Here is a 13,166-nt window from a genome sequence, read left to right on the forward strand (position 1 = left end):
GTGAAAAGAGTAAGGTTCTACATTTAGGCAACAAAAACGAAATGCACAGGTACAGTATAGGTGGTACCTTGCTCAACAGTAGTAACTGTGAAAGGGATCTTGGAGTCCTAGTGGACAACCATTTAAATATGAGCCAGCAGTGTGCAGCAGCTGCCAAAAAGCCAACACAGTCCTAGGCTGCATCAACAGAGGGATAGAATCAAGATCACGTAAAGTGTTAATACCACTTTACAATGCCTTGGTAAGGCCACACTTGGAATACTGCATTCAGTTCTGGTCGCCATGATGTAGAAAAAATGTGGAGACACTAGAAAGAGTGCAGAGAAGAGCAACAAAGATGATTAGGGGACTGGAGATTAAAACATATGAAGAATGGTTGCAGGAACTGGGTATTTCTAGTTTAATAGAAAGAAGGACTAGAGGAGACATGATAGCAGTGTTCCAATATCTCAGGGGTTGTCACAAAGAAGGAGTCAAACTATTCTCCAAAGCAATGGGTGGAAACTAATCAAGGAGAAGCAACTTAGAACTGAGGAGAAATTTCCTGACAGTTAGAACAATTAATCAGTGGAACAGCTTGCCTCCAGAACTTGTGAATGCCCCAACACTGGAAGTCTTTAAGAAGATGTTGGATAGCCATTTGTCTGAAACGGTATAGGGTTTCCTGCTTAGGCAGGGGGTTGGACTAGAAGACCTCCATGGTCCCTTCCAACTCTGCTATTGTACTGTATTGTATTACTGGTGTGTTTTTTTGTATATATATACTTTTAATGTTCCATGTACTCTACAGCATATGCCAAATAAATAAATAAAACCCCATTTGTCCATCTTTGCAGGTACAAATCACCACTCACCAACCCACCCCCAGTTCGACCGCAGCTTCCACCTTGTCTGGAAGGCCATTCCCACAGTGAAGATGGTGGCAGCCCCTTCCCCTTAGACCCCCTTTGCCAACCTTCAAGATGGCTGCAGCTGCACAACCCACCCACCCCCCGCTTAAACAGGGGAGGGGAAGGAGGGTGGGTGCGTCACTTTCCCATCAGCCCTCCGGCAGCTGCAATCCGGATTGCGGGCAGCGGTTTCGGGCAGGGGCGGGTCGGCTGCCCGCCAGGACTTCCAGGCTTTCCGAGGGCAGGGCGGGAGTGATGGGCGCCATGCCGCGGGGGATACCCTGGGAAGGCGCGAGCTGTTGAACGGGGGGGTGCCGCGGGCGACCCCTGCCGTGTCACGGGGTAGGAGTGCAAGGGAACGGGGAGACATGTGCAGCCGAGGCTTTATTGTGGAGTCCCGGCGGGGGACCCCCGGCAGGGCGCTCCGCTGACTCGGAGGATGCCCTGGACGAAAGAGGTGCTGGGCGGTTGCATCGGGGAGTTACGGGGCTGCGATGCCGCGGGGGAGAAATCGCCGGGCGGGTGGAGATAAAATGGGGGTTTCGGGGTCTCTCTGCCTGGCGGAGTTGCGGGTGGAGGTGTAGCGCGTCCGGCTTTGGAGGCAGAGCTAGATGGCATCATGTGGGATGCTCCCCATTTAGGGAGGGGGGCGATTCGGGGGCGACGGCTTCTTTTTCCTCTGCTGCAGTGGGGCTTTTTTGGGGGGGGGAATAGAAGGCGGGTCAATTTCTGATGTGCCTAGAGGCCTTGGGGAAATAGTTTTAATTAGCTGAGAAGCAGCAGCTGTTAATTGGGGTGCGGTGGTTTTCTCCAGAGAGCGACCTAGTAATACAAGGATGCAGGGCAAAGGATGGAGTCGATCTGTGGCGGATCCACTTCAAGGCTTTTGTGGGATAAAGGCTACGTGGACATAGATATTCTTCCTTACTATAGGTTTGTGGTTCTGGGAAAGATAATCCTCTCCATTTAGCGGCCTGTGAACCATGCCAGCTTTGTCTGTGAAAAATTAGGGCTTTTCAAATTTGACATTAAAAGGAGAGCACCCTGTTATATATATATATTTGGTTGCTAATGTCTCATGTGATGCTTCATGTTAATTTAAATGAAGATTTTGTAGTCAATCTATTACCTTAATTTTATCTGGATATTAAAAGGCACTATATTGATTCCTGTGTAAATATATTGCTTCATATGATTGTATTGTATGTTGATGTTTTTCGATGGAAGCTAACTTTGAATAGCTGGTTAATTCTTAGATTGATTGTAAGCATAAAGCGACTTATTGTTGAAACGGTTTATTGTTGTTGAAATTGTATCCCTCCTATTCCATTATATTCAAACTGGGAAACGTAGGAAAGACTTAATAATTGCTTCCCATTAATGATAACAATTTGATTGCAGAAACTTTATTTGCATTCCTGAGATATTACTTTTTTTTTTGTTCTGGGAAAATATTTCTGTGGTGTGGAAGTGTGTGGGAAAGTAGATGTGGATACGCTCAGGAGATACCAAGTTTGAATAGTAGACAGGCTGAAAAATTTTGGGGTGGAACTACCAGTATATAAGAAATCCTGGTCCCTTGCAGAATTACACGTCTGATTATTTAAAGGTCCTACTAAACTACTACTAAACTACTGAAAGAAGCAATATTCCAATGCAAACGTTCAACAGGGTAGCTTTATTTCGTAAAGTGTTGTTAAATACTGGAGCAAAACTTACCAGGTTTTTTTAGGAATAACGTTCAACAAAGAGAGTGGTGGATTTTTCCACCTTCCATGTTCCCCCAAGCCATGTCTGCTTTTGGGGATGCTCATGAATGGTATATGGGAGCTCTGAGTCGCCAGGAAGCAGCTGCCTGTCTCCAGGGACATCGCCATGGGACCTTCCTGGTACGGGACAGTACTACGTGCCCTGGTGACTATGTCCTCTCCGTCAGTGAAAACTCCAAGGTGATTTTTTTTTTTGTATAATCCTAATATCTGATGGGGGGAAAGAAACTGAGAACTCTTCTGGAGAGAGAGTACCTGACACATTTAGAAGAGTGACTTTTAGATGTTTGAACTTTAGTGTCCAGAATACTTGGCATTGGAGCATTTTGGGATTTTAAATTCACATACCTAGAGGGATGCATCCTAGTTGGTCAACATTGATTGTTCCATCATATGAATTTGATGGAAGGTTTGGGATAGCAGGCTTATGTTTCTTTGCCATTCTGTCTCTTTCAGGTTTCACACTACATCATTAACAGCCTCCCTGGGCGTTTGCGGATTGGAGAGCATGAGTTTGACGGTTTCCCAGCTCTTTTAGACTTTTACCGCCTGCATTACCTGGACACTACCACCTTGGTAGCCCCGTTGGGACGCGTTGTAGCCCCTTCCTCTGCCCAGCCGCCTCCTGCAGGCGAGTGGGTCCGTGCCCTCTATGACTTTGTTGGCCGTGACCAGGAGGACCTTCCCTTCACCAAAGGGGAGCCTTTGCGAGTTTTAGCTAAGCCAGAAGAGCAATGGTGGACAGCTCAACGTGCCGATGGGCGTGTGGGTATGATTCCTGTGCCATATGTCCAGCCTTGTCCATATGCTCATCCCAGCAGCCATGGCGCCCCCCGACATGCTCCCATAATAGCCAGAGCAGTGCAACGAAGGGTGCCTGGTGCCAGTGACAAGACAGCATTGGCTTTTGAGGCAAGTCACCAAGACAGTAAAAAATAAATATTTTTTAAAAAGGGTCAGGATGATCTTGATCCTGGAGGATGGTGGGGTGATCTGGTTATCATGTATGTGAATGGGGATTTATGACTCACAGTGGTGATGATATAGATTAATGATGATCTTCAGAAATGCTTCTTTTGTTGCCAGGAGGCATGGAATTATGGCCTGCCTCCCCTTTACCTTTAAAAGTTTTAATGTCGGGGAGAATGCAAATTATGCTGATGGGATTATTCAGCAAAATGTTGAGTAGAACAGCCTTGTTGGTGAAAGGATCCAGGCTACAGACTTTGGTCCATGCTCTTAAAAAGCCCAATGCAATGATTAAACTTATTTCCTAGGACTGAGGGATGTGGCGGGGAGGGAGTTTTAAAAATCATAATAAACTGATGCTTGGATTCTGACATTCTTAGCAATCTAGTTCCTTCATGTCAGTATTTTTGCAAATTGGAAATGTACTGGCCTGGAATCTATTCCGCATTTGAGATGACCACTAAAGGTAAAAAGCCTCATCTGTCAGGTATTGGTGGGGGAAAGATGCCATTTTTCACCAGCTTGATGCCCAACAGGTGTGGAAGTTGTTTGGCCCTGTCTTACAGGAGTTATAATTCTAGCACAGAAGTTAGGAAAGGTTGAGATACTAGGAAAGTGCAGAAAAGTGGGCCGTCTTCTGACCTTGGCTTTGTGTCTTGTGATATTCCACAGGTGGGTGATCTCATTGCAGTCACCAAAATGAATGTCAACGGCCAATGGGAGGGAGAGCTGAACGGGCGCCGTGGACACTTCCCTTTCACCCACGTCAAAGTCCTAGACTCTGAGGAAACCAGCTGAATGCCCAATGGACCACCTGAACTGCTGCTGACCCTCACAGGATCACAATGCTCTGAATTCTGAATTCCCTTTGAACTTCTTGAACTTTTTGATGTGTGAACATTAAATTATGACCTCCTCAGTAGACTCTTGTGATGATCCACCTTAGTTCCCTGGATATGGGCTCTGGGACCATCTTTACCTCCTCGACTTAGGAAAGCTGCTCCTTGATAACAATATTCTTAAATGCTGTTGTAGTTGATTTGTTATACTTTGATTTTTTTCTGGGCTTGTTCCTTTTTGCTTCCTAAGAACTTAATGCTTTGGCTTTGTGATTTTCAGTTATATGCCCTTGAAATTGCTTCATTTGCATCCTATGACCTGTGAAACAAGAAGCTCTGAGCTTTTGTGAGGAGCCTTTGTCTCCCTTGGGCCTTGCTTGCTTGGAGAGAACTCGCCATATGCTTGGCTTTGACCAGATAAACAGAACTATGCCATTTCTTATAAGACCCCCTGCTCAACTCGTTTGTCTGTTCCAAAACTGCCTTGTTAATTAAAGTTTCCTGCTAATTATTTCTCAGCTGTTATGGACTTCTTGGGGGGTTGGAGGATGGATGTGGGGAAAAAGTAACAGTGCAGCCATGGTAACTAGCATCACAACCCAGGCCTTGCAGGTTGCCATGGGGAACTGGATCACAGCCTATAGCTGCAGATAGGCTGAAGATTGCAGCAGCATGCACCACAGGTGTGGTTTGGGACCTCTTGATCTCCACCTGTTGTTCCATCAAGCTTCCCTTTCCATGCGTAGGAACAGCTCCTCTAGCTCACTGGTGCAGTATTTTTCCTTACTAAATTATAAGCAAATGTACTGGTACTCATGACCTCTGCTTAGGTTCCCCACCCCCAAATAATATCAGCTTCTCTATATTGATTCATTTTCTGACTATATATGGTGGTGTAGATTCGAAATCCAGTGTCCTAGAAGAAACCTTCTAGTATCACAATTCTCAACATGACTGCAGTGATACATGGCTGGAGATGGCTGGGTCATGTAGAATTAATATTTAGAAACTAAACTGATCTGGTGCATTGTAATAGATTGATGATAATTTTGACACAAACCAGAGACAAATAACACATGTGTTTGAGGATGGGAGCAACTTAATGTGATAGGCAGGATTTTTTTTCTGAATTTCTCTAGGTATCTAAACATGTAAGTCGGTGACAAGCATTTTCTGTGGCTGAGTTAACCTTAAGATCACACTTTAAAGAGGCCCAAGGACTCATTGAAGATGTATACTTAATACTCTGTATTTTCTGGCTCACAATGATAGAAAACCTCATTCTAAGAGTTGTAAAAAAGCTCCTAGATGTGTGTAATTCTGATACCACAAGTTGCCCACTTCTTATATATATATATACTGTGTTAGATTGGGTAATGGATAGGCACACACAGGCTTAACGGTAACAACAGCTCTTTATTAACAACAACAAGTGAGAACAATCCAGCGAAGGTTGAGTCTGACAGCAGCCCTTTTATAGGGAGTTGTCAGGCCCTTCGTCCAATAGGATTAAACCTCCGTTCCCACCGGAACAGAGGACCTTGGTGGAAACCACTGTAGTTGTTATAAATATCTAACACCCCTCCCCTCTTAGATGGAACAGTCCTACTGGTAATGTAGTCACGCAGGTAGGCGGGCTTTTGTGTAGCTCTGCCTGACCTGCGCAGTTCAGTAGGAGGGTTTTCCCTGGATAGGTCGGACGGATCTGTTTGCTCCGCAGCTCCGCTTGGTGGAAGCTCTTGGAACCTTTCACAGGCCACAGCTGGAGCTTCTGGAGCCGGTTCGCTCAGAGCTCGCTGCGGGCCTGCAACAAAACCAGATAAGTTTCCGGTACCCTTGGGCTTGAGCTGACTGTGGAAGGAGTGAGCGTTTGCTCCGTTTGGGTAGGGCTTTGGCTAATTCGTGCAGGAGTTACCTCTGGTTGTCTAAGAGTGGAGTGGAGAGGTGGCCACGGAGTTGGTCAATATGCCTTCTCCAATTCCTACTATCCTCAAGCTCTAGGAGGTAAGAGCAAGGGCCAGTGATGCCTATCACTGTGGCAGGAATCCACAGAGTTCCACCGGCGTAGTCGTGGGCGTATACTGAATCCCCTACGCGAAAAGTCTGAATCTTGCTTGTGGAGTCTGGGGGCGATGAGGCAGAATAATTGGGGTGTTGCCAGTCTAAGTGGGACCTTAGCCGGCAACACGTAAGAAGCTCGGAGGGGCTTCTCCCAGTAGTGGCACTGGGCGTGATGTGCTGAATTAGTAAGTAATGGTCAACCCGTGTTTGCCAATCTCCCAGGCCCATCCTAGAGAGGGCCTCTTTTGCAGATCTCACCATTCTCTCCATCTGACCATCGGAGGCCAGATGGAATGGCGCAACCAGGGCATGCCTGATTCCCTGAGTTGCTCAGAAGGTCTCAAATTGCATGGCCGTGAATTGGGGCCCATTGTCAGAGACCAAGATGTCAGGCTGGCCGTGTGTGGAGAAAAATCTCTGTAGCACCTTGATGACCGCTTCTGCCGTTGTGGAGGTCATCAGGACTACCTCTAACCACTTCGAGTAAGCGTCCACAACTATTAAGAATGTCTGGCCGTGAACTAGGCCAGCAAAGTCAATGTGCACCCTAGACCATGGTGCTTGAGGTCGCTCCCACTCCTTAGCGGGCGCCTCTGGGGGAACTGGTCTGGACTCCTGGCACGGTGTGCAGGTAGCCATTCATCCCTGTCCATGTTAGGCCACCACACATAACTCCTAGCCAAAGACTTCATCCTGAAAATTCCAGGATGCCCTACATGTAAAGCTTCTAATACTGCAATGCACAGTTTGGGTGGAACAACAACCCAGTCCTCCCACAGTAGACAGCCATTTACCACCAATAATTTGTCACGCTTAGCAAAGTACATTTTAAAATCAGCCCCAACAGGCCCCTTGGGCCACCCCCTCCACACCAAGTTCAAAACTTGTTTGATAGTGGAGTCCTTCGCAGAGTGACGGGCAACGTCAGTGGATGAGAAAGGCACAATCTCCAGGCAGTCAATGAGGAGGGCTGGTGCGTCGGGGTAGGGTCAGCAAGACGTTCTGGCAGCGGGCAGCAGCTGAGAGCATCAGCATGCCCCAGAGTGGAGCCAGGTTGGTGGATAAGGCGGTAGGAGTAGGCAGCCAGGAAAATAGTCCATCTGGTCATGCGGGATGATAACGACACTGGGGTAGGAGGGTCCCCAGCCAGTAAACCCAACAATGGCTTGTGGTCCGTAATCAGTTCGAAGTTCCATCCGTAAAAGTACTCATGGAATCTTTTTACTCTTGCCACAGCAGCCAAAGCCTCACAGTCCAACTGGCTGTAGTTCCGTTCTGTGGCGGATAGGGTCCTGGAGTAAAAAGCAATAGGGGCTTCAGTTCCGTTGGGCATACGGTGGCTGAGGATAGCGCCAACGCCAAATGGTGAAGCATCGCAGGTCAGCACCAGCAGCAGGGTCTGGCTGTACTGGACGAGGAACGAATCCACCAACAGGAGTCATTTTACTGCGGCAAATGCAGCAGCCTCGGCTTTTCCCCAGGACCATTTCGTGTTTTTGGCCAGTAGATGATGTAGGGGCTAGCAACGGTGGCTTTCTGTTTAAGAAAGACGCTGTAGAAATTAAGGAGCCCAAGGAATGCCTGCAGCTCGGTTTGATTGCGAGGTGTGGGGGCATCCTGAATTGCTTTAATTTTTTGTGTGGTTGGGTGAATCCCAGAGCCGTTGATCAGGTACCCTAAGAATTCAACCCTTGGCACGTTAATTTGGCATTTCTCCTTTTTGAGACGGAGGCACTTGTCTTTAATTCTAGCCAAAACTGCTCGTACTCGTTTTAAAAGTTGTGCTTCATTTGCAGCCGATACCAAGATGTTGTCGAAATAGGGGACGACTTCTGGAATCCCCTGCAAGAGCCATTCCATGACACTTTGGAACAATCCAGGGGCGATACTAATGCCGAATTGCAGGCGGTGACATTTGAATGCACCCCTGTGCGTCACAATAGTTTGGGCTTCTGCCGTAGCGCCTTCTACAGGCAATTGTTGATATGCCTGCACCATGCCCAAATTAAGGGAAATTTTTCCGAGGCCTAACAAATGGAGGAGGTGCTGTACAATGGGTACAGGATAGGCGCTTTGTTGTAGCGCCTTATTAATTGTGCATTTGTAGTCTGCACAGATGCGGACTGACCTATCAGATTTGACAGGTGTCACTATAGGGGTCTCCCAGTGTGCATGGTCAACCGGCTATAGGATTCCCTGGCCTACGAGCTTGCCAATTTCCCTGTCAATTTTTGGGCGGAGAGCAAAAGGCACTCTTCTGGGTTTTAGCCTTATTGGGGCTATGTTGGGGTCCAAATTAAATAAAATTGGGGTCCCCACATACTTACCCAGACCGGTGCCGAAGATGTCCTTGAACTCCTTAAAGATGGCTTCAGCGTCATTGTCTTTCAAGGCGTTGATACCGGTCACCTCTAGGCCCAGGGCTTGGAACCAATCTAGCCCTAGGAGGCTCTGCAGGTTGCCACTGACCATGGTCCATGGAAGTTTCCCGCTGAACTGTTTGAAGTTTGAAGGTGCATTGGCCCACGATGGGGACCCAGTTTCCCTGGTAATTGCATAGGCGGATGGCAGGGGTGCAAAGGTGCGGCTTCTTGAGGCTAGGGATAGCCTGTTTCAGGGTAGACCACAGTATGATGGTCAGTGATGACCCTGTGTCGATCTCCATCTCACATGGAGAGTCCTTGATGAGGACTGTGACCTTCAGCTTTTTTGGTCACCTGGTGCGGACTTGTCCAATCGATGTGTGGTGGGTGACTCTCTCGTCGCCCTCTCAATGCCGTGTTGGATTCTTCCAGGCCCCTTGGTTGGGCCTCTGTTGGCAGCTTGGTGCACCTCTAGGCTGCCAGGCAGTGGCAGGGAATTCGCTCCGGCACAGCTTTGCGATGTGCCCCTTTCGTTCGCAGCGCTGGCAAGTTGCGTCATGGAAACAGCAAGCTGATCTGACATGGTCTCCTCCACAGCTCGTACAAGGCAGGAGACGCTGTTTGAAAGTGTGCGCCGGTGCATGCAGCAACTGTCATCTTCTCCTTCAGAACTCTCGGGCTCTGCAGCCTCACAATGAACGTGTGTGCTTTTCCGCGCTTCTTGGGGCGCGCTTTGGTGCTGTAGAGTTTCAGTTGATTTGTCGGCTGATTCTGACGGCCTGGCTTCATCCAAGGCAATCTGCAGAGTGAGGTTTGATTTTGCGAGCAACCTCCTCTGTAAATTAACGTCCCAAATGCCGCATATTATGTGGTCCAGAATCAGCTCGTCTTAAGACTCTTAAGTCTCACAGTACGCTGCAGCTTTACGGAATATGGCAATGACTCATTAATCTACTCGCCCTCCTTTTGGTTCCTGATATTAAATTCATGCCGGCGAACGTGTTTGGATGGCTTGGGCGCATAATGAGTCCTAAATGTCTGCTGGAGCACGGACCAGGCAACTGATTGGAGCGGTGTTGGCTCGGAGAGGTCTTTTGCTGTCTCGAACTCTTCCCGGCCACAGTACCCGAGGAACATGTTATTCTTGCAGCCTTCATAAAGGCCCATGAGGTTGTTTGCCTCGAGGAAGCAGTTAAATCGTAGCATGTACGAGTCCCAGTGCTCGGTGACTGGGTCATATGGAGTCGGTGGGGCATGCATGGCCATTTTATGTCCTGAGGGCGTTTTGAGTTTGCCGCTCAAAAATGGCTGCTCGAAGCCGCACTGAGCTCTGGGCTGGATGTACTTGCTGGATTTCTTCGCTCTTTTCGGTTCACCTAGTTGCCTTCCAATCCCACCTTCGTTGCCAGTCTTAGATTGGGTAATGGATAGGCACCCACAGGCTTAAGGATAACAACAGCTCTTTATTAACAACAACAAGTGAGAACAATCCAGCGAAGGTTGAGTCTGACAGCAGTCCTTTTATAGGGAGCTGTCAGACCTTTCATCCAATAGGATTAAACCTCTATTCCCGCCGGAACAGAGGACCTTGGTGGAAACCATTGTAGTTGGTATAAGCATCTAACATACTGTGTATTAGATTAACTGAAGCATAGCATTCTGGGCAAAAGCCTTAGACTCCCCAAAGTTTTTAAAACACTATGTTGCTATTACTCCTATATTAAGCCAGCGTTTATATTTTAATTTATATTCTTAGCCTACAATCTAATTCTATGGGATAGGTGGGAGTGAATCTGATCCTAATCACCTTCAGGATAGCTCTTTAAACATTTGATGAGCACTCTTGCTATGTCCTTAATAATTTGCATATCTGAACTCTTTCTACTTAAGTTTTTGACTGTAGATACTTTTATAAAATTATCCAGATATGTGGCTATGTTACATTTTTGCAGCAAATCAATAAAGTCTAGCTTTGTGTGCTGGATGCACAAACTTGCTAAGGACATTTAGGCCTGTTAATATAAGTACAGTATTCTTAAGACAAATCAGTGCAGGCTTAGTGTTATCAAAGGGTGGATTCATTCATATTAGCCAATTGTTCAACTATGATTTCTTAAACAAGCCATTTGGGTTAATATATAATGTTAAAATAAGGGATGGGATGGCTCAGTGGCTAAAACGCTGAGTTTGTCGATTGAAAGGTCGGCAGTTTGGCAGTTCGAATACCCAGCGCCGTGTAATGGGGTGAGCTCCCATTACTTGTCCCAGCTTCTGCCAATCTAGCAGAATACAAGTAGAAAAATAGGGACCATCTTTGGTGGGAAGGTAACAGCGTTCCATGTGCCTTCGGCATTTAGTCATGCCGGCCACATGACCACAGAGACATCTTGGGAAAGTGCTGGCTCCTCAGCTTTGAAACGTTAATGAGCACCGCCCCCTAGAGTCAGAAACGACACATAGCACTAACCTATACAGTGATTTGTTTGCTTTGAGATTAGTGTAATGTATAAATCCCCTATTTATGTTGAGTCTGGTTTGGCGAATTGTGTAAAAAATACCTGTGAGAATTTAAAACATGACCAGATTGTCAAAACAATTTCTATAGGATGCGATATATTCATGCAACAGATCAATAAGCTGAAAACTATAGATGATCATATGCACTAAGTCCCCACAACCTTTCTGTGGATAAATTGACAAGCCACAAGGAAATATCTTGCTCGTGTTTACACTTGCCTCACCCAGAAACATGCTTATGTAATGTAAAATGAGAGCACTTTTTTCCCTTCAGGCAAACATTGCAGAATGCATTTCTGTCCACCTCATGCTAATGAAATGTTTGCTAAAAACCATCTGATTTATAACAACTCTAGTGCAGCCATTTCCTTCTGCCTTAATTATTGGGTGGGGAAGAATATGTGCGATTTCCAGTTCTTATTAATAGCTGAGGCATCGTTTGTTTTAATACAGGTAATCCTCTACTTAACAATGATTCATTTAGTGACTGTTGTAATTTACAAATGGCACTGGAAAAAAAATGGCTTGCAACCAGTACTCACAGGATTGTTGCAAGTCCGTTTTCACATGATCAAAATTCTGGTGTTTGGAAACCAGCATGTACTTACGGCTGTTGCAGTATCCTGCAGTCATGTGATCACCATTTGCAATTTTTCCAGCCAGCTTCTCACAAGCAAAGTCAATGGGGGAAGATGGAGTTGCTTAACGATCGCATGATTCACTTAACAACTGCAATGATTTGCTTAACAACAGCGGTGATAAAAAAAGGTGGTAAAAGCGGGGATAATTCACAACCACCTCATTTAGCAAGGGAAATTCTGGTCCCAATTGTGATTTTAATCCAAGGACTTCCTGTTAAAAAATGTGTTGGGTAGCCATACCAGTCAGATTCTATCTATCACACATGGCTGACGAATTACAAGTGCTGGATTCATACAGTGCCCTGTCCTGAAAACAAATTGTTCACTTAGTGGTTTAGTACAAGGAGCAAACTCTGACAACATTAATATATGATTTATACTACACGCATAATAGCTTTATCAGAACTACACAAGGCTGCAAATTTGCCAGTTCTCTGGAACTGTTCCCCAAGGGACAGTGGCACAAACACGGGGATGAGAGAAGAAATAGATGCATTCAGAGTTGAGCAAGGAGTAGCAATGTCCAAAAATAAGACCAGAGTCATGGAGTGTTGCTTAATATGTTTCTGGAGAAGCCTTCATTTATGGAAGGAACGAGAGAAGTGTTTAAATTTCCGGCATCCCTTACTGTTGTAAGCTGCCCAGAATCACCTTGTGGCGAGATCAGTGGCAAACAAATTTAATAAATATGCAAACCTTTAGTCCTGAAATCAAAAACTGAACCTCTGATCTGCTTCCTATCCCCCAGTGGAAGATTTGTCTGCAAATTGTTTGCTTTCGCATTCCTTAGACCTACAAAGGGAAAAATTGTCCACTGATTCTTTGTGCCTGCCCTTCTTGTTGTGTTGCAGCTGGGAGCCTTGACCCATTTAACTCTCCGGTGGTTTAAAAATGCTGTTCCTCCCAGAGGACAATAGGTGGCATTGACAATCTTGGCATCCAGGGGCCCAGGAGCAGAAAACTGAAATCCAGCAGAAACAGAAGTGAGATACCCAGAGAAGGTGATTTGGTAAGAGAGGGTGGGGTCTTCATAGGGTTTTTTTTTTTTTTTTTTGCTGATGGCAGGGAGTGGAACTGAAAATCTTGGAACTGGAGAATCTGCCAACCAAGTGCCTCT

At 46.3% G+C, this 13,166-nt stretch overlaps 1 protein-coding gene across 1 annotated transcript; it reads left to right on the top strand.

The window, feature by feature from the left end:
* Positions 1-1,147: 1,147 nt before the first annotated feature.
* LOC309381688 (crk-like protein) lies at positions 1,148-4,972 on the top strand. Its single transcript, XM_081932969.1, has 3 exons — positions 1,148-2,839; positions 3,116-3,571; positions 4,301-4,972. The coding sequence occupies exons 1-3, from the start codon at positions 2,666-2,668 to the stop codon at positions 4,424-4,426; spliced, it is 756 nt and encodes a 251-aa protein (XP_081789095.1). The 5' UTR covers positions 1,148-2,665; the 3' UTR covers positions 4,427-4,972.
* Positions 4,973-13,166: the final 8,194 nt, after the last annotated feature.

Source organism: Natrix helvetica (assembly GCF_964273705.1).
Source record: "Natrix helvetica genome assembly, chromosome: Z".
NCBI classification, from domain to species: Eukaryota; Metazoa; Chordata; class Lepidosauria; order Squamata; family Natricidae; genus Natrix; species Natrix helvetica.

Excerpts from the sequence above, each read along its gene's own strand:
- LOC309381688 (XM_081932969.1), top strand. The coding sequence starts at position 2,666 with ATGTTCCCCCAAGCCATGTCTGCTTTTGGGGATGCTCATGAATGGTAT. Across the intron at positions 2,840-3,115 it reads CCGTCAGTGAAAACTCCAAG|GTTTCACACTACATCATTAA; the intron begins GTGATTTTTTTT and ends TGTCTCTTTCAG. Across the intron at positions 3,572-4,300 it reads AGACAGCATTGGCTTTTGAG|GTGGGTGATCTCATTGCAGT; the intron begins GCAAGTCACCAA and ends GATATTCCACAG.